Below are 25,231 nucleotides of genomic sequence, written 5' to 3'. Positions count from 1 at the left end.
AGGTAGAGAAGTATATTTTTCTCTAGATTTGCTGAGATCTAATCATTTAGATCTCAGACAAGGGCCATCTGGATCTGGACCCGGGTGCGTAGAAAGTTAAGGAAGGAGAGGGGAGACCAGCATGCACACAGGGCACAGGGGTGGGCAAGGAGCTGTGAAACTGAAAAGGCACCACAAGTGCTGCTTTTGGGGAACACGGTTCCAACAACAGCCATTTGATAGAGGGATTTCATTTCAGGGTTTTGTTCTTAATCAAGTGCTATATTTTTGCAAAAATGCTCTGTAAAGACTGCTTGAGAGATTTATGCTCTCAGAGCTGCAAGAAAGTACAAACCATGACAGAAAAATGAACATGACCGAACACTTTTCTCACTGTTTTGTTCTCTTCCCTAACCAGACGTCAAGGGTTGAATGCTCCCTCAGAAGTTTAAAAGGTTCCTTTGGAGAGAGACATTTGCCCACTAAACATGTTTCAGTGATAACTTGGCTTCTAATGACAAATGGGAATCCTAGGAGACGTTCTCTGCAAAATACAGCACCTTCCAGTGAGAAAAAGGGGTGAGGTTTAGTTCCCTGCCAGCTGTTCTGGTGTGAACCCCTTAAGCTTTTTCTACCCTGCTTTTAAAGGCCAGGTAATTACGCCATCAAGTACAAGCTCAGTACGCCGGTTTTAAGACTTCTGCCCCTGCGGCGCCTCCTGCATGACTCAGTCGGTTGATTTCAGCTCAGGTCATGATCTCACACAGTTTGTGATACTGAGCCCTGTGTCAGGCCCTGCACTGACGGCGTGGAGCTTGCTTGGGATTCTCTCTCTCTAAATCAAACAGTTAAATAAATAAAAGACTCCCCCCCGCCCCCAAGTTACTTTCATTTTTCTGCACCCTCATCCAAGTTTGGATATGAGGGCTTAGGTCATGCTTACTGGACACTTCCATATCCACTCCCACCCTTTCCATCTGTGTCTCTAAAGACTGTTGTTTCAAAACCGGTCACTTGGGATGTTTCTGATAAGTAACTCTTAGGTCCACATCCCTTACTAATCCCAGGGAAGGCGGTTGAGGAGGCTCATTGCTCCTTTACAAAACACAGCTGTGAAGTCACAAGGATTTACTTACCTTCTTAACATCATCCGCACTTTGTTTCACGGTGTATACTACTTTCTCAATATATTCTGCCTCCCCAGAGTTCTGGGCAGCCTTCCGTTTCAGTTCTTCCACATTCCTCTCAAGCTCGCTGATGCGCTGGGAGGCGTTGAGCAAGTTCTCCTCCGAAGCCGCTGTTTCCGACTCAATCTACAAGTACAATGTCAGTCACCCAGCAAGCCATCAGTAAGCGGTAGGACATGCTATGAATACGAGTTTACAGGAAGATTAAAAGGCCACTCTGCCTTTCACTTTAGACCAAAAGGAAAATATAATTTCAGGAAAGCTTATATAAAGTGCCCATCTTTATTCTTAATTCTGATGATCTAGGCTGCAATTAATGTAAAATTCTTCACTGAACCACCCCCAGACAGCTTGATGTGTTGAGAAAGCATTTTAAGGACACCTGCAAACTTTGGCAAAACAATGTTCACAAATAAGCAGATGTGAGGGAAAGGATTGCCACATAAATTTCCAAATTACTGTGGGTGGGAAAATGAGTACTCCCAAGTCACCTTTAGTTTTTCCTGTCAGCCCTAAATATTAAACTCCAAGGGGCACCCGGGTGGCTCAGTCAGTTAAGCGTCTGACTCCGCTTAGGTCATGATCTCACAGTTCATGAGTTTGAGTACCCCCCCCCCCCCCCCCGAACTCTCTGCTGTCAGTACAGAGCCTGCTTTGGATCCTCTGTCCCCCTTTCTGCCCCTCCCCTGCTCCCACGTGTGCTCTCACAAAATAAATATTAAAATTTATTAAACTCTAGTGGAGGTCATGGGTCTTCAGCAACTACCTGGAAAGTTGAGTGTTTTCAGGTAAGGCAGACCAGGGATGTTTCTGAAAACTGAAAAGTTACTATAGGACCGTGACAGGTCATGTAGTCCGGGGAAGTGACGGAACCTATAAATACTCAAAGTCATTTAGGAAAATCTATTTGGGTAACTGGTGAGGGTCCACATGTGATCAATTTTCAAAGAATAATCAATGAACATCAATTTTTAACAGCTAGCCCAAGTAAGTAGTCTGACCCATGACTGAAGAACCAATTTCACGGAGCACCATAGGTCTGAATAATAACAGTGTCATAACTAAACTAAGGAGTCACTGTGGATACATGGTAAAATGTGTAGGTATTTCATGCCAAATGATTCTTAACCTAAAAGCTCACCTATTAATTAACATAAAAGTATTCTTAGAGTATAGTTCTTAGAGGATAAGCTCTAGTTTTGAAGGAGTGAATAGTTTTTTGACAACCTTTCATTAATAGCATAGTTTAGAGTTGCTTTTTCTTTCTTATTCTTACCCTAAAGTGCTTCCTGTCCCCCAGGGACCCCAGAAAAACAAAACCAGTTTTCACTTACATCGTCAAGCCAAATATCCCACGTATGATTTGATTAAATCCTATATTTCCCATTTGGCTTTTCCAAACTTAGTAATTTTTTTTTTTTATCAAGTCACCTAAATTAAAGTTCATTAAAATAACAGCACAGTGAGAAATTTGAAAAACCCTAGAGAGAGAAAAGTCAGAATAATCAAAGAGAACATGGTCTGGTGGGAAAGTGTCATAATTTTTTTCTACATTTGAACAAGTGGCATGAAGAAAGGGCCTTTTGTTTACTCAAAATTAAGAAGGAAATGTGGCTGAAGGAACTGTCGAGTCTCAAGAACAATAGAGTAGGGGAAGACAGGTTTGTATCAACCAATGGTAAGAAAAGCAGGTTGAAAAACCACCTCCTAGGTTTTAAACATTATGGGTTGTTGGCTTGAGAAGGGCTGACTAATAGCATCTAATTTCAAAATATATTCTGAGAAGATGTGTAAGGATCACCTGAGTCCACTTTTTCCTCCATCCATTAAAACATTTTTTTTAATGTTTATTTAGAGGGAGAGAGAGAGAAAGAGTGTGAGATAGGGAGAGACAAAATCCGAAGCAGGCTCCAGGCTCTGAGCTGTCAGCACAGAGCTTGATGTGGGGCTCAAACCCACGGATTGTGAGATCATGACCTGAGCTGATACCAGATGCTTAACTGACTAAGCCATTCAGATGCCCCCCACCTCATCAATTTTGAGATCCTGGTCTTAAGTATGTAGGTTACTTTTGGGCTGCTTTATAGCAGAATGAGTTTTCTAAAACTAAATTTGGAAATTAATACTATCCTTCATACTACTAAATAGAGTCCTTGAACAGGAGACAAAAATATACACTATCTTCCTTAGGCTTTCTGTAGGGGTGAACGTAAAGGGGGCCCTTGTGTTCTAGTGTCTTCAGGGTCTTTTTTTCCCCTCTGAAAACACTTTTAGCATCTGTGCTGAGGGAGTAGTTCAGATTTATGTAAATTAGAGGAATCCTTTAGTTGTAATGGTTTTCATGTAACTGTCAAATGCACTTTGATAGGGTTTATGTGCCTGTTTTCTCCCATGTAGAGCAAGGATCTTACCGAAGTCAGCAGGTTCTGGGTTCCCTGGATGTCTTCATCTGCTTGTTTAATTGCTTTCTCTGCTGCAATCTGGGCCTTTTCTGCTTCCTCCAGAGCCTCCTTGACCATGTCTGCAGTGACTTTAACATCAGTTGCACTTTTGCTGAGGAAAAGAATGAGACAATCTATGTGAAAAAGTACTTCCTCTCGGGGCATTTAAAAATACCTTTCTTTCCAAGAACAGCCTTTTTGGAATCAATCAGAGGGACTCATACAGGTCACACTTAGAAATTTCACTGGTTGAAGAAATCCCTTTTACTCCCTGCTAGATACACAAAATAAACCCCCTAAATGCCACAACGTCTTCAGATACCTGGCTCTTTTAGCTTCTTCTAGCAACATCTCCGCTCTGGCAATGTCAGCAGCGCTTTGCTGTAGAATAACCTCTACTTGAGAAAGGCTTTCAACTCGCTCCCGAATGTCTTCTGTCAAGTTCTGTAACTGCTCTGGGGTGCTGGGCATTTCCATTTTCAGCACTTCATTAGCAACTGCTTCAATGCTGTCCAAATCAGCACTATCCTCTGTCAAAAGCAAAGATGTCCCCATAAAGAGGTGAAAGTCACAGATGGTTAACTTAGTCACTTCTGGTCACCCACCAGGTGAAGAGCATTCTGGGGCGACATCAAGACATACACATAGTCTGTTTAAGAACTTCTAGTCTCGTTGAGTAGTTACACATGGAAAAGTTAACTACTAGAATTTGCCCGTAGGCTGAGAAAGGAAAGTCTTCGTGGGGGATGAGGAACTGATCAAGTTTTGAAGGATAATAGGATTTGGAAGGAGAGAGAGGGACATCTTTGGATGGAGAGACTGTATGGGCTGAGCATGTCATGTGAAAGTCAAACAGAGTGAATGGTCCTGATTACAGAAAAGAGGACCCCAGGATGTACATCTGGGACTTGATTCTAAAAGGCAATGAAAACTTTTAGTTGGGGTTGGAAGAATAGCTAGGACACTATTATAAATGCAGATGTAAGGAACTCATATTCCTTGTACAAATGACCTGGATTTTGGAAATTACCAAAAAGGGGAAAATCCAGTCAGAGAAGCAAGGGAATCAGATTGTGTATTATCAAAGAAGCCAAAGGATTTCAAATGTCAAATGTGAAAGGTGGTCGAAAAAATGCTCAAGAGGTTAAGCTTTAAATAGGTCACTGATTGAAGGTTTTTTGATTTTCTTTTTCACTGTTAATATAAAAATGGACCCCCTAAGGATTTGAGCACAGGAAAATATTTGATCAAGCGATGGCTTCCACAGGATGTTTCATAAGATACCCGTAGGATATCACTGGCTCCTTCCTTATTCCCCATTTTGCTGCTAATAGAATACTGATTTTGTTCAGGCACCTACCTCTAAGGTAAGGTAAACCTAGCAACTCAAGAGTTAAATGCAGATTGGCATGCCAGTTAGGGTAATCCCATTCTGTTTGCCAGTGACATTTCTGCATCGGCATGGGATGCATTTCTGGCCAGTGAGATTATGGAGAGGACTGCTCACAGCTTCTGGGGAAGATTTCCTCCCTTTAAAAAAGGTACAATGGGAATAGGTGGGGTCTCCTTCCATTAGATATTATTGAGTATTTATGTGAAGTCTGAAATTTTGGCAGCCACCTTGTAACCAGGAGGAGCCGGCCTGACAGCAAACCTGATATTCTTACTCCCTGGGTCCCAGAACCATGGAGCTATCCTACTACTGAACTTGTTATGTGATATAATATGCATCTCTATTGATTAAGTCCATTTCACTTAAAAGTTTTGTGTAACTAGAAGCCAAACCTTCCTTACTAGTAACACTTAGATGGTTGACCAGAAACATGCGCTGAACCACCAATTCTAGAGATTTTCTTCCTCTAGATACAACACTAAGGGATAGAGCCAACCATAAATACAAGATCCTGTAAATGACAGGATTACAACGCTTTGCAGGCAATGTCAAAATAAGCCACTATTCTAAGGATCTAGTGACATTCTATGTAATCTAGAACAGATTCCAAATTCAGTTCTCACACTATGGGTTTGAATTCCCGATTTCCTACTTGGGTTTCCCATCTGTGTCTGCACAACATCAGAGATTACTTACGTGCACATAAGCTTAAGAAATGCCAACATTTCTTAACATGAACTTTGTTTTGGTTTGGGAAATGTTACTTTTTATTCCCAAGCAGAAATTGATGTTATCTAAAACGCAGACCTGAATCCTGGTCTCTCAAACACAGGCTCTTAGAAAACAGTTTTTAGGGGTGCTGTGGCTCAGCCAGGTAGGTGTCCAACTTTAGCTCAGGTCACGGTCTCATGGTTTGGGTTGTGGGTTCCAGCCCTGCGCTGGGTTCTCAGCACAGAGCCTGCTTCAGGTCCTCTGTCCCCACCTCTCTCTCTGCCCCTCCCCTGCTCGTGCACCTGCACTCTTTCTCTCTCTCAAAAATAAACATTTTTTAAAAATGGCTTATAGAAGCCTGGCAAAAGTTAAAAAAAGTAAATAAAGCCAGTTTTTATATTCCAAGATAGGAAGAAATATCTAAAAGTAAAATGAAAATAACTCCTTACGGGTCAAAAAGTTTCGGATTTGCTTGATCAGATTTCTCAGGTCCTCATTGCTCTTGTCCACTTTTTCTTTGGTGGCATTGGTTTTCTGCAGAACATCCTGAGCATTTTGTTTTGCCTCGTCTGCCCTCAGTTTCGCTTCAGAGACCTAAATAGGAGGAATAAATTACCCAGGGAACAGCTTCACTCTTTCTAAAGCAGACCAGAATACTATAAATGGTCCAGAAAATGATGCTGAGAAACTATGCATTTGGAATCCGGGCTTTTAGAAACCAATGTCTTTTCATTCAACCGCAGTGTATCCCCATAGAGGCTGGAAGTACTCAGTATACAGATTGCTACACGATAGTCTTCTACAGACAGGGCTAGGGTATAAACATTTGTTCTAATGTGTTTAACTCCTCCAGAACATCTGGTGGCCTATAAAATATTTTTTGGGGGTACCAATATAAATATTTAAGTTAACTTTGTCACTTTGGAAAAATCAATGCTCAGTTCGTTGCTCGGGATGAGATTTTTACAGCACAGCTGAATGTATTCAGAAGCCTGGCCCCCTGGTCAGTAACAGAATTATCTCAGATTCCAGTCAGGAGGAGAAAGCACGTTCCTAAATCATCTCTGAACAAAACCGCCTCGTGCATTTCCCTGACCTCACAAAAACTTGAACTTTCCTATTTGATGGTGACACTCGCTTTTCATTTTACCATTTAGAACCGATTTCTCCCCTCCCGATCCTCCTCCAGTCGGTCACTGCGAGCAAACGCCAGGGCCGTCGGCCTAATTACCATCTTGGAGAGCTGCTCCACCTCGGCCAGGGCGCTCAGGACATCGCGGTCAAAGTCCATGGCTTTCTGCCAGGCACTGTGGGCGACCGTGACCAGGCCGCCGCAGCCGGGTCCCCCACACTTCTTCTCTCCTTCGTCAGTCCTGCAGTTCGGGCCGCCACACTCGGTCTCGGAACAAGAGGCCCCCGGAGGTGTCCCACAGGTCTGCAACGAGCCAAGAGGCAGGCACGGGCCTTCAGAGAGGGAGTCTGCAACAGCTGTGCAGGGCCTGGGTGGCCCGGGGGGCCCCAGAGAGCATGTAGGTGGTCCTCAGCAAGGGTGCTGGAGAACACAATGTTCAGGATGGAGAGAGGAGCCGAGAGCTCAGGAATCATGGCCAGGGAAGCCATGAAAACTTAGGACGCTTCGTCAATACCTCCTGCCCTGATGAACTGGAATAGCATATGGGCGCTGTGTGGGGCGCAAATGTTATCTGCTGGGTCAAGTTGAAATCTGCCCAACATGGGAGCCAAAGAATGCTTCCCCTTGATCCTAGACCATTGGATTAACACAAGCAAGAGGTATTGGCAAACTTTTTTAGACCTGGCATCTGGTCTGTTTTGGTCAATAGGGTGACATAAAAGGCCCATTATCTGGCCTTTTAGTACCTTCAAATCTTGGGAAGCCAGGCTCACTGTGCATAAAACAGCCAAGAATAGGTCAGGTACTGTCAGGAAGAAGGAAAGCAGACAGAGGAGAGACTACTGACGGCTGCAGCTGTAGTTGGGGAAGGATGTCCTTGCTGTCTGGTGGGGTTTGAGCAGGGCAAGTGGGGGAACATTCCAGACGTGAGAGGAAAACAGTAGGGGCAAAGGTGGATTTCACTTTTACAAAAAGCAACCCCCCATAATCCTCTGTCCCCAGACTTCTCCTCTTCCTTACCTACCAGAAACTTCCAAGGATCAGGGCCTGGCCACTGCATGCACATGCACACTGATAAATTGCAAGTCTGCTGTGTGATGGGAAAGGCTGAGCAGGGAGCAAACTGCAGAACCGTCCTCTCATATTGAAAAGAGGCAGTGAGAAGCAGGTAATGATCCCAAACAAGGAAGGTATTCTTTTTAAGAAATAAAGTAGGTTTTGAATAAATAGTCAACTCCTTAGACTAATAATTTTCTGGTACTTCTAATCCCATTAGATCTCAAATTAACAAATAGTTTTGGGGCACCTGGCTGGTTCCGTCAGTTAAGCGTCCTACCTACTTCAGCTCAGGTCATGATCTCACGGTCTGTGGGTTCGAGCCCCGCATTGGGAGCCTGCTTCAGATTCTGTATTTCTCTCTCTCTCTGCACCCCCCGCCCCCCCCCCCCCGCTTGTGCTCTCTCTCTCTCTCAAAAATAAATACTTAAAAAAAATAGTCTTTCATGTAGCTGGCTTACAGAACATAAAAAGCTTCAGAAAACAGTTTATTCTGCATTGCCGTAGGAGAACATGAGCCGTAATCAAGAAGAGAAGCAGAAGGCCTCAGGGAGGCCTTCTAAAAACAACCTGACGACACCCTAGGAGATCTGTTCTATTTCAACCCTGCAAGCAGGAAAAAAACCAGATGCAAAAACAAAGAACTGAAGGTACTCAAAAAACACAAAGGGACAAAAACCTCTCTACCCAAGAAATACCAGTATGGAGCCTGTAAAGGGAGATCTCATAGGAGAATTAAATACCTGCAGTGAGCGAACAGAAGCCAGCTCATCCCTGGGCAGTTCACCCAATGGAAAAGCAGGTACCAGGAAGGGCCCCCATTCGTATGGCCTGATCAGGCAAGGGACCCTTCACGCCCTCCCTTCCTAGACACCTGTTGCAACAAGCAAACCTCCTTTAGCATGATCAGCTGCTTTCATTTTAGTTTGCGGAGATTTTATCTGTGATTACTGGTTTTTACTAGAATTTGTAACGTAGGACTCAATCCTGGAAGGAAAGAGAGAATTGGCATTTCACGCTTATATGTAGTGACTTTGTGCCCTGTGAAGTTTACACGTTGCTCTGGGCCTCGATTTTTCTTTTCTTTTTTTTTTTTTTTAATTTTTTTTTTCAACATTTATTTATTTATTTTTGGGACAGAGAGAGACAGAGCATGAACGGGGAGGGGCAGAGAGAGAGGGAGACACAGAATTGGAAACAGGCTCCAGGCTCTGAGCCATCAGCCCAGAGCCTGACGCGGGGCTCGAACTCACGGACCGCGAGATCGTGACCTGGCTGAAGTCGGACGCTTAACCGACTGCGCCACCCAGGCGCCCCTGGGCCTCGATTTTTCTAATAAGCCACGACAGGGGTGATCCGCCTTAATCCCTCTTTCCACTAAATGCTATGACGCTTAATAATCTATCACCTTGTAGGCATCCATTACGTTGGGCACAATGCAGTCATGACAGCGTGTTTTTGCCAATTTCAGAGACAGCGAGATGGGGGGAAGGTGAGGAGGCCAGGAGGGAAGGGACTTGCACTAAAACCAAATCGTAAGGAAGCCTGAACCGTTCGCGGTCTTCTGTGCACCACCTGCCTCCTGCTTTCGACTGTTCCTAAGCTAAGAGAGCACAAGCCTGAGTCTATAAACAATACGCTCCAAATTCTCCCAATAGGTATCCTTCCATGAAAAATGGTAAAGAAGCAAGAGGAAGAAAACAGGCAGAGTTTGGCTTTTTTTGGCCCTCTGCCAGATTTTCATTAAACTCACTCCTCAATTTCATTTGGCTCCGGAGTTACTTTTTAAAAGCTTCTGGGAAATGAATCTACTTTCGAGGTTGGTCTCAAGGTTAATCTTCACCAGGTAAAGTTACTGGAACAAAGGAACATTTTTAATTTACACCCAGGGAAAAAATTCTTTTGCTCCTTTAACTTTTTTGAAGAAGCCCCACCACCCCCCCCGCCCCCAAATATTCTTGAATGGCTCCACTGTGAAGGAGTTTGCATTTGGAATCAGAACTACGTGAAAAAGGGAGCGCCTGGGTGGCTCAGTTGGTTACGTGTCCAACCTCGGCTCAGGTCATGATCTCGCAGCTCGTGAGTTCGAGCCCCATGTCGGGTTCTGTGCTGACAGCTCAGAGCGTGGAGCCTGCTTCGGATTCTGTGTCTCCCTCCCTCTCTGCCCCTCCCCCGCTGTCTCTTTAAAATGAATAAACCTTCAAAAAAAATAATAAAGAACTATGTGAAAAAAAAATGTCTACAGTTTAAAAAAGGTTAAAATCTGAGTAAGAAGTCACCGATTCAATTTAACAGTCTGGTCTCCTATCCAAGTACTAACCAGGCTCGACCCTGCTTAGCTTCGGAGATCAGATGAGATCGGGCGGGTTCAGGGTGGTATGGCCGTAGATTCAATTTAACAGTCTGGGAAAGGAGTCTTGATTCTTTGTATCACAGAGGAACCGGCTAGCTGGACGTGGGGGAAGGTTGGAAAGGCACCCACTCTTGTTTTTATCTGGCTTGAAGGTGGATACCCATAGGGGGTCCAGAGACCTGAGGCCAGGTTCACTCCCGCTGGTTCATTTGCAAAATGAACAGTACGACTGACAACACAGGGTGGGTTTCCTTCCTAATTTGCATCAGAGCCTGGAGACCAGACCCTCAAAACCTTACCATCTCGGCAACGGCTGAAAGGTCTAGACTCTGTAGTTTGCCTGCCAGTTCATCCAGAAGGCGGGCCTGTTCCTCTTGTTTTTCCCTGAACTGGGATTCTCGTTCCAACAACAACTCTTCTACTCTGTCCCGAGTGAGAGTCGACTGGTCCACAGTGCTGTTGGAATCTGTGGTGGAGGCGTTCACCCTCTCCTCTGCCTCTAGAGACATCTGGAAATACTTGGTGATGCTATCCAAGGCGCCTAGGGCATCAAATGAAATGACCCGCGGTTAAACCTCTCGTCCTCGTGCCCGTAAGGGATGCCCGTATTTGGTGTCTTCCAGCCCTCAGTTTACTGTATGGTTTTGTTTTAAAACTCAAGGACCAAAATCTTTACGAAGACCTGGAACTTTCCTCTCCTGAGCAATGGCTACACTTTGTCCTATTAACAGCTATTTCTGGCCAAACATCTGGATGACAAATCAAGTCAATCATGCAGATGTCTGGATACAGGCAACTTTCCAGTTCTTTCTCAATAGCTAGTGGTGTCAGGCAGCCTGCAGATCACACGTCCAGATATATTTTAATCTTTTCTTCGTCATTTGACTATTTAGGTCCACCCAAATGACTAGTATTACATATGTAAAACAGCATGGCATGTTTTGGCTTTAAGGACCTAGCCAGAAAAATAAATGATCGTGCGTACAATAGGATGGTCAGTGCTATCTAACGCTGCAGAAACTGTTCCCTGAACAGGCAACATTCTTGAATATAAAAGAATTTGCTGAAGTACCAATTTAATTTCCTAACTATTCAGAAGAGCCCATTTCCAAGAAAAGCCAAGGAGGTTAAACCATTCACTGAAAAAAGCCTGGAAAGGGATGCCATTCTCACACACGATGACTGCTGCTCACTCCATGGCGTCTCCCTTTGTCTCTCTGTGCCCCGGCTCCCACATTTGTAAATGGGGACTGTAATCCTTACTTGTGCCAGAGACTCAATGAGAAAAAGCTTTAAAATTACTAGAAAGCATTAACTTCTACTCTCAAAGTGCTGTAGTAAAAGGTTAGACAGAGAGGGTTAAATCCTGTTGTCCAGGATTGCACATTGGCACAAAAAATGCTCACCCCGAATATCTGAGTTTTTGATAAATTCCAACTGCTCAGCAAGCTCTTTCACTGTGTTGTCTAGGCTTTCTGCTTCTGTCTGTAGAGAATCTAGTTCTCTGGCCGTGCTGTTGCTTTGGGAAGCTGTGTCAGACAATTTCACTTCTACTTGAGCCATCTTGTCTGTAACATCTTTGGTTAATTTCCTGTAAAGAGAAGGGTAAGTTTCCGGAAGTAAAAGCAACCAAAGGGGAATTCTGAAGTCTCATTTTTTTTTTTTTAACATTTTCTACAAATACTGTCCCCATTACTCTGTCACTTCAAACCAACTCAGTACTTTGTTAACTATTTACTTCCAAGTACTAGTTTTATTCTCTTCAACATTAGGAAGCTGTATCAAATCCACCAATTTTCCTTTCTTCGAAGACCTGGAAGAAAAGCCTAGAAGCGCCAATCAGCAGCGTTGTGGTGGATGCATCGGAAGAGGGATTCTGAACACCTGCTGTCTTCTGAGCAAAGGTCCAGAGCATGGAGTTCCTGCCCTGTATGTGGGCAGGCTGCAAGCCCACACAACCCCACAGCTCAAAAGACCTAACTGACGCCAGTGTAGAATTGTGCCTCCCAGCCACCTGCCAGAAAGGCTCTTCTCCAAACCTCAGGGATCCCCTTCAAGATGAGACATGCAGAGAGGAAGCCCCACAGCCACCAGGAAGACAAAGAGCCACCCACATGAGCTCTCCGTACATTCCACCTTAGCAAGGTCCCATCAAAGGAGCCTCCTCGTCCACCGACAAGCAACCCTTTTATCTTCCGTAAGAAAGAAGGTAGTTATCTCCCAGAATGGACTTGGAAACACATTTAGCTTTCACAATATTTCATTTGGAATCTAAACCCAACTGTATTCTCTTCCGTTTGTCACATCTCCAAAGCTGTATCTGAGGCATCTATTTGGATATTACTTATATATACAGTGTGTGTGTGTGTGTGTGTGTGTGTGTGTGTGTGTACATAGATAATCACAAAGAACATAATGTTTGAGAAGACCTTAGCTCTGGGCTTTACTGGGTCACCTAATTGAATATAACTGTCTCCTCAGGGAGGTAAGAGTCAGTATAAAACATGGGGAAGATGTACAAAGGCCAAAAGGCTGGGGGCCGTTAGAAAAATGCTATTTAAAGCGGAGATAAAAATCATGACCCGACTCAAAGGAAAAGTGCTTAAAAGGATTTGTAGGCTAAATTGCATTTTATAAACTCAACCTTCTTTTCCTGAGGCAATTATAATATAGTTTCTTTTCTCAGTGCTCTTTGATTCATGTGTTGGTTCTCAGCAGGCTTTCATTTCTTCCCAGGTCTCCTACAATGTTACAATTTTTAAAGGAATCGAATCTAACATTGTATATTTTTTAATAACAGCCACTTTGGATCCTAAGACCTGTGTCCTTGGATGTTGTGTTGACACAAGATTAATCAAACCAGTTTCCCTGAGTGATTACAATCTACCTGATTAGATGAATAGTGAGGGTAGAAACAGAGCCATTTCAGGAATGTAACCTCTCTTCTGGCAGGCTCTCAAAGGACACCCAGATTGTTTTGTTCTCCCTTAGGTGCAGGAGACTGAGGCCAAGAATCAGGTCCTAAGTGGCCTGCACTCGGACGACAGCCTTCTCAAGCTTGTTGCTACGTGTTAGGAGGCTGAGGGCACCACCGTCTCTTTAATGAGGTAAAATCCCTCACTGAATGCATTATCGCCCTGCAGCAGACATTTCCGAACGTTCTGTGTCCCAGACACAAGACCTCCAGCCTGGAATCAAGGACCCGTTACTTGAAACCTAGGAGGTCTAGGAAGGACCCCCCACAAGGTGCCTAAGCGCATGTCTGCTGTTCCCTTGCTGCTGTTTACAGCGCAGAGGTGAAAAGCCCATCTGTCTTCTCAGGCTGATTCAAGTCCCATGACACAGAAAATCTTACTATGGTTCTGTCATAACTTACAGTCACCTCAGTGTACAAGGATTCAGCTACGAAAGAGTTCCCCTTGGGGCGCCTGGGGAGCTCAGCTGGTTGAGTGTCCAGCCAGCTCAGGTCATGATCTCACAGTTCGTGGGTTTGAGCCCCGCATCGGGCTCTGTGATAGATCAGAGCCTGGAGCCTGGTTCAGATTCTGTGTCTCCCTCTCTCTCTGCCCCTCCCCCGCTGGTGCGCTGTCTCTCGCTCTCTCAAAAATAAACAAACATAAGAAAGAAAGGAAGAAAGGAAAGAAAGAAAGAAAGAAAGAAAGAAAGAAAGAAAGAAAGAAAGAAAGAAAGAGTTCCCCTGTTTGGGGGGCCCGTTGTGGAAGAGTAGTTGCAATGTCTGGGAGCAGGAAACGTGCAGAAAAATGATCCCCCAGAAGTTCAGCACGACTCAGTTCTCTCTGCTCTCACTGGCGAAATCAACACTATGCAGAGAGCGTTACCCAGAGACGGGCTAAGAAGAGAATTTTTCACTGTAGAGAATTTGTTACAATTAAATGAAGGAAGCACTGCCCTAGTGAAGCTGCGGAGATCGCTTGGGAATCGGGGGTAACCCATCTCCTCGGGAGGAGAAAACCTCCCCTTGTATGCATTGTGTGTTTGGCAATGCCACGGTCACTTCACAGATCAGTCTTCTGCTGCAAGGTACAGACAAGGTACTGTCCTCCCCTGGTCCACAGGAGAGGAGAGAGACGCAGGCGTAAGTGAGTCATGCAAGTTCTCAAGCCAGCGAGCAACCAAACCACGGCTCCGTTACGGATCCTCGGTTTCCGAACTCAAAGCTCCTGCCATTCTACTCCCTTGGAGCGCTGGCTACAAAGGGGGGCAGTGGCTCTAACACGCTTTGTCAATGTTCACTCGCCCCATGCCCGGAGTAAAGGCTGCCCGGAAGCCAGTGCCCAGCATCTGTTTTCACTCACGGGACTAACCACACCTTCCAATGGAGGCACCCAGCGGGCATGTCTGCCCTTTATTCCCCAAGTGGAAACATTACCGTGGGCACCTTCTCTGGCTCAGGAACTACTTACTCTGCTTCCTCAAAGAGATCCCCGATGTTCTTCAGTGGCTCCGTGGCTGGGCTCTGGGCCAGGATGTCTCTGATCTCATTGACTTTCTTCTCCACCGAGTCCACAGTCTCCCGGTAAGGCCCAATCACGCCGCTGATCTTCAGGGCCTTGGCTTTCTCCAGGAACTTCTGGGTCCGATTAGTCAACTCGGCGACGATCACATCCCACACGGCAAAGCACTGGTGGCAGGGAGTGCAGTCGGGGAAGACCCCCGAGTACCCGCGTGTGCATTTGTCACAGCGCGGGCCCTCGACACCCTCCACGCAGACGCACCGGCCGGTGGACTGGTCACACTGTGGTGTCTCGATGCCCCTGGGGTCACAGTCACAGGCTGGGAGGGAAAGAGCAGTGCTGTATGATCCCCTAGATCATGAAACTCAGCGACAAGACCTGGCATTCAGATTCCTCAGTCATGTTACAACGGGAAGGCGTCAACCGGGCAGTTTACCAACGGCTCTGGTGGAGACTAGACCAGCCTCCTGGAGCACGTGTTACCCTGACACCCGCTAACCCCTTTACAGCGACAGTACTGATTTTTCTCCAGTCGACACTCATGGTACCCAGCAGCGCAGAAATGGTTTACGTGCCTGTCACCGAACTCTCACGATAACCTGATGGGATGGGGGACCTGCCCCAAGTCTCACACCAAGGAAACGGCCGGGCCCGGATTCCAGTTGAGCACATTACAACTCCCGCCCGCTCTTAACCTCTGGCCTGCCTCTGCCTCCCTCTTACTCTGACTCCCCCCCACACCCCCACACACACCCCCCCCCCGGATGCCAGCAGCACAGGCAATTCCGGTGGCATCCTGACGACATGAACACCTGCTAACACACCTCGCCCTACCTGGTCACAGAACTGGTGACTACGCGATGAAATGCAATGAACCTGATAACGAGAAAACTCAATTGAGAACAAAGTCCTAGGAATCCTAAGTATCTGGTTTAAAGGCTTTCCACTAAGTGTAATGTGTGGATATCTGCCATTGTGACGACCAGCCCACCCCAGCACTGAGACCGCAGGCTCGTGATGTCAGAAGTCAGAGAAGGGACCTGGGAACCAGTCAGCCCCAACTGCTCACTGGCCCAGTAGGGCTGGCATCTCAGCCAGAACCAAATGGGAAAGGGTAACTAACGTTGGTGGTCTTGGCTAATGGAGCCTGGCTGACATTACTTATCACGGTGTGTGTGCTACTGACCCTGGCTTAGAGCCCCAAATCTCAGGGGGCCAACTTATTTCTGTATCAATACCTAATGCTTGCAGTATTTGTATACTGTCTAAAAAAACACAAGGCCTGTACAAACATCTCTGGCCTTAAATCCTTTCTGGGAAAAGGTAAGGGAGTAAGAAAAAAAGAAAAAAAAACACCCCCCAAAAGTCCCCCAAAAGAAATATATTATTTCCCTAAATAGACTGAAGACTCCAAGAGCAGGAGTACATCTTAAAGTTTTTTTTCTTTTAACAATGTTTTTAATGTTTATTTTATTTTTGAGAGAGAGTGAGTGGGGAAGGGGCAGAGAGAGAGAGGAAGACACAGAATCCAAAGCAGGCTCCAGGCTCTGAGCTGTCAGCACAGGGCCTGATGTGGGACTTGAACCCACGAACCATGAGATCATGACCTGAGCCAAAGTCAGACGCTTAACCCACTGAGCCACCCAGGTGCCCCCAATTTTTTTTCATGTTTATTTTTGAGAGAGACTAAGCACGGGTGGGGGAGGAGCAGAGAGAAAGGGAGACACAGAATCCGAAGCAGGCTTCAGGCTCCGAGCTGTCAGCACCGAGCCCGATGTGGGGCTCAAACTCACAGACCACGAGATCATGACCTGAACCAAAGTCGGACGCTTAACCGACTGAGCCACCCCGGCGCCCAAGGCAGGAGTACATCTTAGAGAATTTTTTCCATCCTCTGCACCAAGCCCAGGATTAACCTACAACTGGAGTTCAACAGTCTCTGCCAACCGAGGCTCTAACCTCATTTTCCGTACAGGCACACAAGGGACATTTACACCCCCACCCCCACGAAAACAAAATCATCCTACTAAAAATGCCAATGTCAACTGTGGCAAAACACAACACATTCATACTCTCAGATACTGTTATCTATTTGTGTCCGTAGCTGCAATTGGTCCCTGCAAGACTTTCTCATCAAACATCGTCCACAACCAGTTTCATGGATGGTCCTGAGATTTGCTCGCTGACCTCCATGCTCTAAACCCAGAGAGATGCGTTTGTGGCCCATTTTTCTGATCCCCACCCCCCGCCCTACCTTCTGCCTTTTATCATTATTTATCTTTCATGGCCTTTGTTGGCCAACGCCACTCCACGTCCTTGAGCGGCAAGCCTGAGCAGTGCAGCGGTCAGCGTGCCTGGCTGCGAGTCCTGCCTTCTCCACACCACAGCTATGCAACTCCGGGTGCTGAGGAAATGGAGTCACGGCCTCCACATGGGTACGATGGATCCCACCTACCACACAGGATCGCTTTCAGGATTTCATTAACAGCTTAATTCCAAAGCGCTTAGAGGAATATCTAGCTCATTGCAAGCACTCAAACATTTTTATCATCATCACTTTCTGTGTTCCGTGCAAGTGTCTGGGCGTTTCCTGCCCAGAGTGTTGCCTGACCACATTTCCACTGCGGGCGGGGGAAGAAAAGAAAACCTGTCACGGCCTTGTGTTTGTCTTTGTATATTTGCCAATAACATGAGTTTTTCAAAGATTTAAACTATGGAATATTCTAGTCCTCAACCTTTGGGATTTAAAACATAGCATCCATTAGTGCCTTGGGTTCTCTAAACTTTTTTTTTTTTCATTAAGTATATTATTTCTTTCCAGGCATTTCAGGCATGTTTCATTTTTCCTGTTTTTTTTTCGGGGGAACATGCCCATGAGTCAGGGAGCAGCCTGAATGAGCTATGAATAACTTTACATGTGTTCCCTACACCATTATTTCCAGGAGATGTTCCCGGAGAGAAGGGTTCCATGATCAGTAAATTCAGGAAAAATCATCCTGTTGAAGATTCCAAACAAACAGCAGCGTATTGAAGATTCAGAGTAATCCTACAGGAGAAGTCTTGTTTCATGTTTTTACCCAGTTGTATCCCAAACACATTTGACCATTGAATCTTCTAGTGGAATACCAGGTGACACCCCAGAGAAACAACAGGGAAGGTGTGGGAAACCACAGTCTTCACCAGTTTTGGAGATCAGAAGAATGGAAAGAAATTGAATAATAAAGAGTTTACATTCTTTAAGTTTTAGGAATGGATTTCCATGTCATTTTGGTAAAATTCAGCCATCTTTCAGAAAGCTGAAAGTTACATGGGTCATCTAAGTCCTAGCCTGTCAAACTTGGCTGTACATCAGAATCACCTGGAGGGTTCACAAAAATGCAGACTGCTCCCCCAACTCCCCAGACCCAGATTCAGAATCAGTGGGTCTGGGATGGGACCTGAGAATTTGTGTTTCTAATGGATGTCAGGTGCTGCTGACACTGAGGGTCACTGGATCCCATTTTGAGGAGGACGGATGGTGTTACTTTGCTACCTGTTCTAGCTTTCTTTTTGTATGTGAATGTGTGCTTGTAGGGGTGAGAGGAAGACAGAGGGAGGGAGGGAGAAGAAAGAGAGAGAGAGAGAGGGGGTGGGGGTGGGTGGTGACAAAGGGGGAGAGAATGGGGAAGGGAGGGGCAGGGAGGAAGGAGGTGGGAGAGAGCAAGAGCGTGTGTGTGTGTGTGTGTGTGTGTGTGTGTGTGTGTTCATCCTTCAAAGGGCGGAGCCGGGGCAGAGTCATGACCTTGGAAGCTGACCGATGTAGGCTGATGCACAAACCTAGCGACCTGTGTAAGAAGAGGAATACATGACAGCATCTGTAAAAATGGGATTGCTCCTGCCCCGCTCATCCCAATGGGCAGACCCACGGGGGCCCTAGGTGGCCCAGTAGACCTGTGCCTGCTTAGTCATCTCTCCCAGGCGTGGGACACCTGAGGCAGATGGCGCTTATGCTTTCACTTTGCTTCGAAAATTCCTTCCTTCCCATAGATAGTGCAAAGGCACACATTCATTCAGTCCTAAAGAGGTTTTTACTGGCTTCATGCTTGGGGCAAGGGATGGGTGCACATGTTGCATTTATTTTTTAATGTCTCTAATAATTTTTTATTTACTTCAGTGGTAAAGGCACTTCTTGCTCTCAAGTCGTGGGCATCTTTGAGGGACAGACCCTGGCCCCAAACTGTAGGATTTAAAACGCAAGTGCAGGGGTGCTTGGGTGGCTCAGCTGGTGAAGCGTCAGACTTAGGCTCAGGCCACGATCTCACGGCTCGTGAGCTAGAGCCCTGTGTCGGGCTCTGTGCTGACACCTCGGAGCCTGGAGCCTGCTTCTGATGCTGTGTCTCCCTCTCTCTCTCTGCCCCTCCCCCTCTCGCGCTTTGTCTCCCTCTCAAAAATAAACAAACGTTAAAAAAAAATTAAATAAAAATAAATAAATAAAAGGCAAGTGCAGGGGTGCCTGGGTGGCTCAGTCAGTTACACATCTGACTCTTGATCTTAGCTTGGGTCTTGATCTCAGGGTTGTGGGTTCAACCCCCCTAGCAATGAGGGCACCATGCCCAGCGTGCAGCCTACTTAAAAAAAAAATAAAGTCAAATAAAATAAAAATAAAAGGCAAATGCACTCCCCTGAGGGCTTTCCTCTTTCTCTGGGGATAGGGCCATAGTCCAGGCCAGCCCTCTAAGGAGTGGAGTGACAGGACCAGTTTAGCTGAACTGACCAATATTCCTTTCCTCTGATTGGAAAGAGTCAAATTTCACAGATGGAGTTCACAGACTGCAGTTTCATTACTGAGAACTTCAACCCCGGAAAGGCACCCGAAGACTACATGCATCAGGTTTTCATTTCAAACCAAAGCAGGGAAACCACTAAGCTCCTGTGGACGCGTGCTTCCCTCCCTGACTCCTGGGGACGCCTGCGAGGCAAGCACTACAAAACCCAAATTTACAACCTCGTAAAAGGACCTACCCTAAGAGCACGTCCCGCTGAAGCAGCAAGGTTGGTTCTCACCTGTCCACTGACAACTTCACGGACACCGAAATTGCGAAGGAGACCCTCCAATCCTGGCTCACGTACGCTGGGGTCTAAGACTCCCACACTAACCAGGCAGGCGATCTCTGACAAGGGCCAAGGATTGTGTCCTCTCTTCAGAGGAAGGGCTCGGGGCCCGGGTGGACCTATAGCTCAGCACTGCTCTAACAAATGGGATTCTCTGGCAGAGGACCAAAAACTTTCTCTTGGAAAGAAGAAGAAAGTGGTTAGCAGAAGTTGTGGCCTCACCTTTAAGGTGAACAAATCACGGAGATGAAGACTAGCATTTTAAAAACAAGATGGGGGGGCACCTGGGTGGCTCAGTCGGTTAAGCATCCGACTTCGGCTCAGGTCATGATCTCACGGTCCATGAGTTCGAGCCCCGCGTTGGGCTCTGTGCTGACAGCTCAGAGCCTGGAGCCTGTTTCGGATTCTGTGTCTCCCTCTCTCTCTGCCCCTCCCCTGTTCATGCTCTGTCTCTCTCTGTCTCAAAAATAAATAAACGTTAAAAAAAATTAAAAAAAAAAAAACGAGATGGTCATCAGGGTGCCTGGGTGGCTCAGGCAGTTGAGGGTCCGACACCTGGTTTTGGCTCAGGTCATGATCTCACAGTTTGTGAGTGCAAGTCCCGAGCTGGGCTCTGTGCTGACAATGTAGCACCTGTTTGGGATTCTCTGTCTCCCTCCCTCTCTGCCCCTCCCCTGCCTGCTCTCTCTCTCTCAAAATAAATAAATAAACATTAAAAATAAAATAAAAAAGAGACTGTCATCAATTTTGATGAGCCATAAGAATTCCACCTTCCTCTGTAAATACATTCTCAGTTATGTGGTCAGTAGGTCTCCTCTGTTTTTCCCAAGTTTTCTCCTCATTTAAAAATGTGATCTCTAAGAGATAGGTAAATGACCTATAATGCACCCATTTTATAGATCTTGAGGCCTGGAGGAACACACTGGCAGGTCAATGTCAGAACAGGAAACCTCAGCCTCTTAACTTCCTTCTCCAGGGCCCTCCAGCAACTGAGCAAAGTCTGTCCCCAGTGGCCTAGCGTTCAAGGCTTTCACAGTCTGGTAAAACCGAATCTCCCCATAGGTCCCCATGGATGGTTTCCTGAGGGCACCCCCGCCCCCCACAGCCTCGCTGCTACATTCTTGTCCTTGAACCAGGACATGAACTCCTCTCTCTAAATATCTTTCATCGGGAATCACAGGCCCAGGCAAAGAACAGGGACACTGGGTCACGTGGACCTGACTTCAGAGCCCAGATCTGCCCTCACCTGTGAAACCTTTGTCTCTGGGCAAGTCACTTAACCTCTCTGCACCTAAGATTTCTCAGCTGTGAAGTGGAGGTTACATGTGTCCTCACAGATTCTCTGCTGTCAGGATGGAACCAAGAGCAGGCACAGAATGTCCCCACAAGCACTCCGCACACCGCAGATTCTCTGTGGATGGCCACCAGCGCGAACCTTCTCCCCGGCCCCTTGCTGAAGGGCTCCAGATCCTGCGGCTCTTGCCTCCTCTGACGGGTGGAAAGGTCTGTACCGCTTTCCTCCTGCCTCTTGCGTCAGGTTACTCTACGTGCACCGTTTCCTCAGGCGGCCTGCCAGCGCCTGGCGCTTCTCTGCTGCGTCCACTCCCCACCGGGCGGTCATGCTCAGTACTGTGTTCATATCCAGCCTTCTTCCTAAAACTTAAATCTGCCTTGGGACACAGAAAGTGCGACATCCTGGGGTGCCCGGGGGCTCAGTCGGTCGAGCGTCCGACTTGGGCTCAGATCATCATCTCGCAGTTCATGAGTTCGAGCCCCACACTGGGCTCGCTGCCGTCAGCACAGAGCCTGCTTCAGATCCCGTCCCCCTCTCTGCGCCTCCCCACTTGCACTTTCTCAAAAATAATCATTAAAAAAAAAAAAAAAGCAAAGAAAATGCTCTATCCTAAATTCAGGCAATGGGGTTATTTTCTTCTGTCTCACACCCTGCCTCAAAGTAACACGGGGCTCCAGGATTTGCTATAATGCCGAAAGGTTTGCTGATTCTTTACCCAGGAACTTCCATTTCACCACAAGGGACATCTAAACATTTTAGTCTCTTAAATGTGATTTCGCTTTAAATTCTCCGCCTCCTCGGCCCCACCTGTTTTTCGGTCTTGCTAATGTAACTTCAGTTTGGGGATGAAAATTGGGCAATGGCGACTTTACCTGCAGAAAGGAGCTGGCTGGCTGGTCAAAGGGTTGGCAGGCTTTCTGTCTCAAGGCCCGGATAGTAAATATTTAGGCTTTGCAGGCCGTATGGTCTCTGCCACGACTACGCAACTCTGGCTCTGTAGCACAAAGGCGGCCGCAGACGGTACATAAACAATTGCGCCCAGGCAGGGGGCTGGGTTTGCTGACTGAGCCCTGGTTCGCCCGCCTGTGGGCTGGCCCACCCTCCAGGAGACACAGGCTGTGCTAAGGATCATGGAAGATGAGGCTTCCCTCTACTAACAAGAGTATTTGTGGTTCTCTAAAGAATCAAATTAAGTCTGATTTCCCAAGTCACACAGCAAAAAAGTACAAGGTGGGTAACTGTAAGTGAATCCCAGCCTAAGAGCACAAGTGTTCTAAAAACTCATGCCTGAACAAAGGAATGCACTTAATTTTTCTATTAAAGACACTTTGAAATGAGAAGCAAGAATGATGGGAACATGGCCACTACCCAGAAACTCTCACCTATGCTGCACATTTCCAATTTGCGCTGGTTTAAGAGACACTGGCCTTTTCCAACAGCCAGAAGCCCTCCCTTTGCGATCTATGAATCAACAGAATGATTCCACATGTGACCCTTTGACTCCTGAGGGGGCATAATGTGGCGCTCCAAGCTGAGGCTTTCTCCGGCACATTCACTGGTGGGTGGACGAGATTCTCTCCGTCCCCAGCACAGTGGTGGGCTTGTTCAGACTCGGACGACTGGCCAAGAGCCCCAACCCGCCTGGACAATAGGAACATTCAACAAGTTATAAGTTTGAGGCTCAACTCATTTGTCTTTTACACACCCACATTTTTTTCCATAAGGGGAAAACTTAGCTATGACCTGGGTCTTCCTATAAGCATGCTGTTTACAAAGTGGCACCAGAAAGTCAAAATGTGTGCCCTGCTCCAACCGAAAGATTTGAAATTGAAGACTCTTTGGCAGTTAATTACCTAATTTGAGAAAAGCGGTCACATTTTTTCCCCCCCACGGTTCCATCTAATTTCAGCCGATACCTATTCCTGTCCCTACTCATTGTTGGACCCCGTCCCTTCTAGAACTTGTCCACCCCCTATTTCTATTTGTGAGGATAGTCTAGTCCATCCAAAGCCCAAACTCCAGGTGCTGCTAAATTTTTGCCCCTGTCTCATCCGATCACACTAGTCCTGCCGCACTGCCATCTTGGACACACGAGGCCCTGTGATGCGGTGACCAGCCCCCTCCCCGCCCCCAGCCACTGTTAAGTAACGTCTTTCTTTCTCTCTCTGGAAGCTTTGCAGATTAGGAGCTGTTTGGGTCCCAACACTTTCGAGACTGACCTCTCTGCTGGATAAAGCAAAGTAACTGGTGGCTGCAGATGTCATGGACTTCACTCTTTGCAAAATTTCTAAAACAGGATCTAACCTTTGACCTGAATAAGAGAACACTGTTCCTATAAGCCACGATTCCTCTGGCAGATGGAGAGCTAAAAGTTTGAAGATGAAAGGGTGAGGGGTAATGTTCTGCGCACCAAGTGAACAATTCCCTGATTGACTCTAGCTCCGGGTAACAGGCTTTTCGTGGGCACGAAGCTTAGACAGAGCCAAAGGTCAGCAAGCTTCGGCGGCCAACGCTATTTTGCCCACGACACACGCCGGGAGAATCAGGCTCTAAGCCATGATAAAACCATTACCTGGAGAAAATCAAGCCCTAGGGCATTACGAGATTGAGGGATCTGAGAGAAGAGTGATTATGGCCCTGGAGAAACTGTATTTTTTTTTTAATTTTTTTTTCAACGTTTTTTTTTTATTTATTTTTGGGACAGAGAGAGACAGAGCATGAACGGGGGAGGGGCAGAGAGAGAGGGAGACACAGAATCGGAAACAGGCTCCAGGCTCTGAGCCATCAGCCCAAAGCCTGACGCGGGGCTCGAACTCACGGACCGCGAGATGGTGACCTGGCTGAAGTCGGACGCTTAACCGACTGCGCCACCCAGGCGCCTCAAGAAACCGTATTTTAAACAGGATTTCACTTGAGGGAGACAACCTAGAGCAAGTAGCTCACTGAATGTCACGGACCTTCTAAAGGCAGTGAGAAAATCAGATCCCATGAGGAACCGACATCTGGACTGAAGAACGATGCGTGGAGAAGCCCTTGTCCATCCACACTGCAAGGATCATCTCTTCTGCAGAACAGACCTTAACCTATGATGTTGGTACAAACCCTTCTGACCAAGCCTCAGTTGAAAAACAAATCATCTGATATTTGTTCAGGTCGGTTCTCCCCCGTCGTTAAGGAACAGATGGGCAGACTCTGAAGGAACACTTAGTATCTCGGTTCTGACCTTGGATAGGAGATACTCAGGGAACCGCTAACTTGAACATCTGTATCATTTCTTGTGATAGTCGCATCCAAAAAACAAAAAGGTCACTTTTTATTTGGAGTCCGATAGGGACCTAGAATTTCAGACGTCTAAGAAGGAAAATATATCCAAGACCAGTGAAGAAACTGCGGAGATAGTTTCCATACTTATAAGTGTGGAACATGGGGAAGAAAACCCAAGTAGGAAAGAAAAAAATAGGAAAACAGAATAGAAACAGCCCATTAAAATCCTTTCCACAAATGCTCTCCCTTTAAGACCTGAAAACATTTGAAAATATCTGGCAGGTCCAAACCGAAATTGCAACAGCATGAAAATTAAGCAACCCTTACGATTCACATGATTTCAACAAGTTTTTGTTCTCAAGAAAATGTCAAGTCTTCCCTCGTACTCAGTTTTATCATAAGCCTACATGAAAATCTGGCTTTTGTTCACACGTAACAGACCTAGAGTGCCTGTCACCTATTCTTTTGTTGTGCGTAAAGATGTGAGGACGTTGCCCTCTGCTTCCCACTGGTGGGGACATCACACGGGGGCACACGCACCGATGGCTTTCGCTGTCAGCAGAGTGCACTTGACGCATTGGAATTGGACGAATTTACCAGAGCAGGCATCTAACTCCGTGTGTGCTGGTAAGGAAGGTGGCCATAGATACTGTTCAGAGGGGGGGGAAGTCAGTCTGCGGAAATACATGGTTAATATGAGCCCGTTTTGGTTAAAAGCATCTAAAAAAGCCATTCTGTGTGTCTTCATAGCGTGTACACGGCTTTGTGCAGAGACAAAGGTTACCCCCTGGGGAATGCAGGCTTGCTTTTACTACCTACGCTCTCAATAGGGCTACGTTCGTTAGATTTTTATTT

General features: G+C 46.4%; 1 protein-coding gene across 1 annotated transcript in view; it reads right to left on the bottom strand.

The window, feature by feature from the left end:
• LAMB1 (laminin subunit beta 1) overlaps window positions 1–25,231 on the bottom strand; it is a 75,425-nt gene that overhangs the window by 865 nt on the left and 49,329 nt on the right. Inside the window, exons 24-31 of the mRNA XM_043588591.1 lie at window positions 14,677–15,046; window positions 11,659–11,843; window positions 10,552–10,793; window positions 6,943–7,146; window positions 6,161–6,305; window positions 3,930–4,137; window positions 3,578–3,719; window positions 1,116–1,292 (exon numbers count right to left, since the gene is read on the bottom strand). Of these exons, the coding sequence (XP_043444526.1) occupies window positions 1,116–1,292; window positions 3,578–3,719; window positions 3,930–4,137; window positions 6,161–6,305; window positions 6,943–7,146; window positions 10,552–10,793; window positions 11,659–11,843; window positions 14,677–15,046 (1,673 nt within the window). The remainder of the gene's footprint in view (window positions 1–1,115; window positions 1,293–3,577; window positions 3,720–3,929; window positions 4,138–6,160; window positions 6,306–6,942; window positions 7,147–10,551; window positions 10,794–11,658; window positions 11,844–14,676; window positions 15,047–25,231) is intronic.

The sequence above is a fragment of the Prionailurus bengalensis genome, chromosome A2 (assembly GCF_016509475.1).
Source record: "Prionailurus bengalensis isolate Pbe53 chromosome A2, Fcat_Pben_1.1_paternal_pri, whole genome shotgun sequence".
In the NCBI taxonomy this organism is placed as follows: Eukaryota; Metazoa; Chordata; class Mammalia; order Carnivora; family Felidae; genus Prionailurus; species Prionailurus bengalensis.
This window is presented reverse-complemented; position numbering and strand designations above follow the sequence as displayed.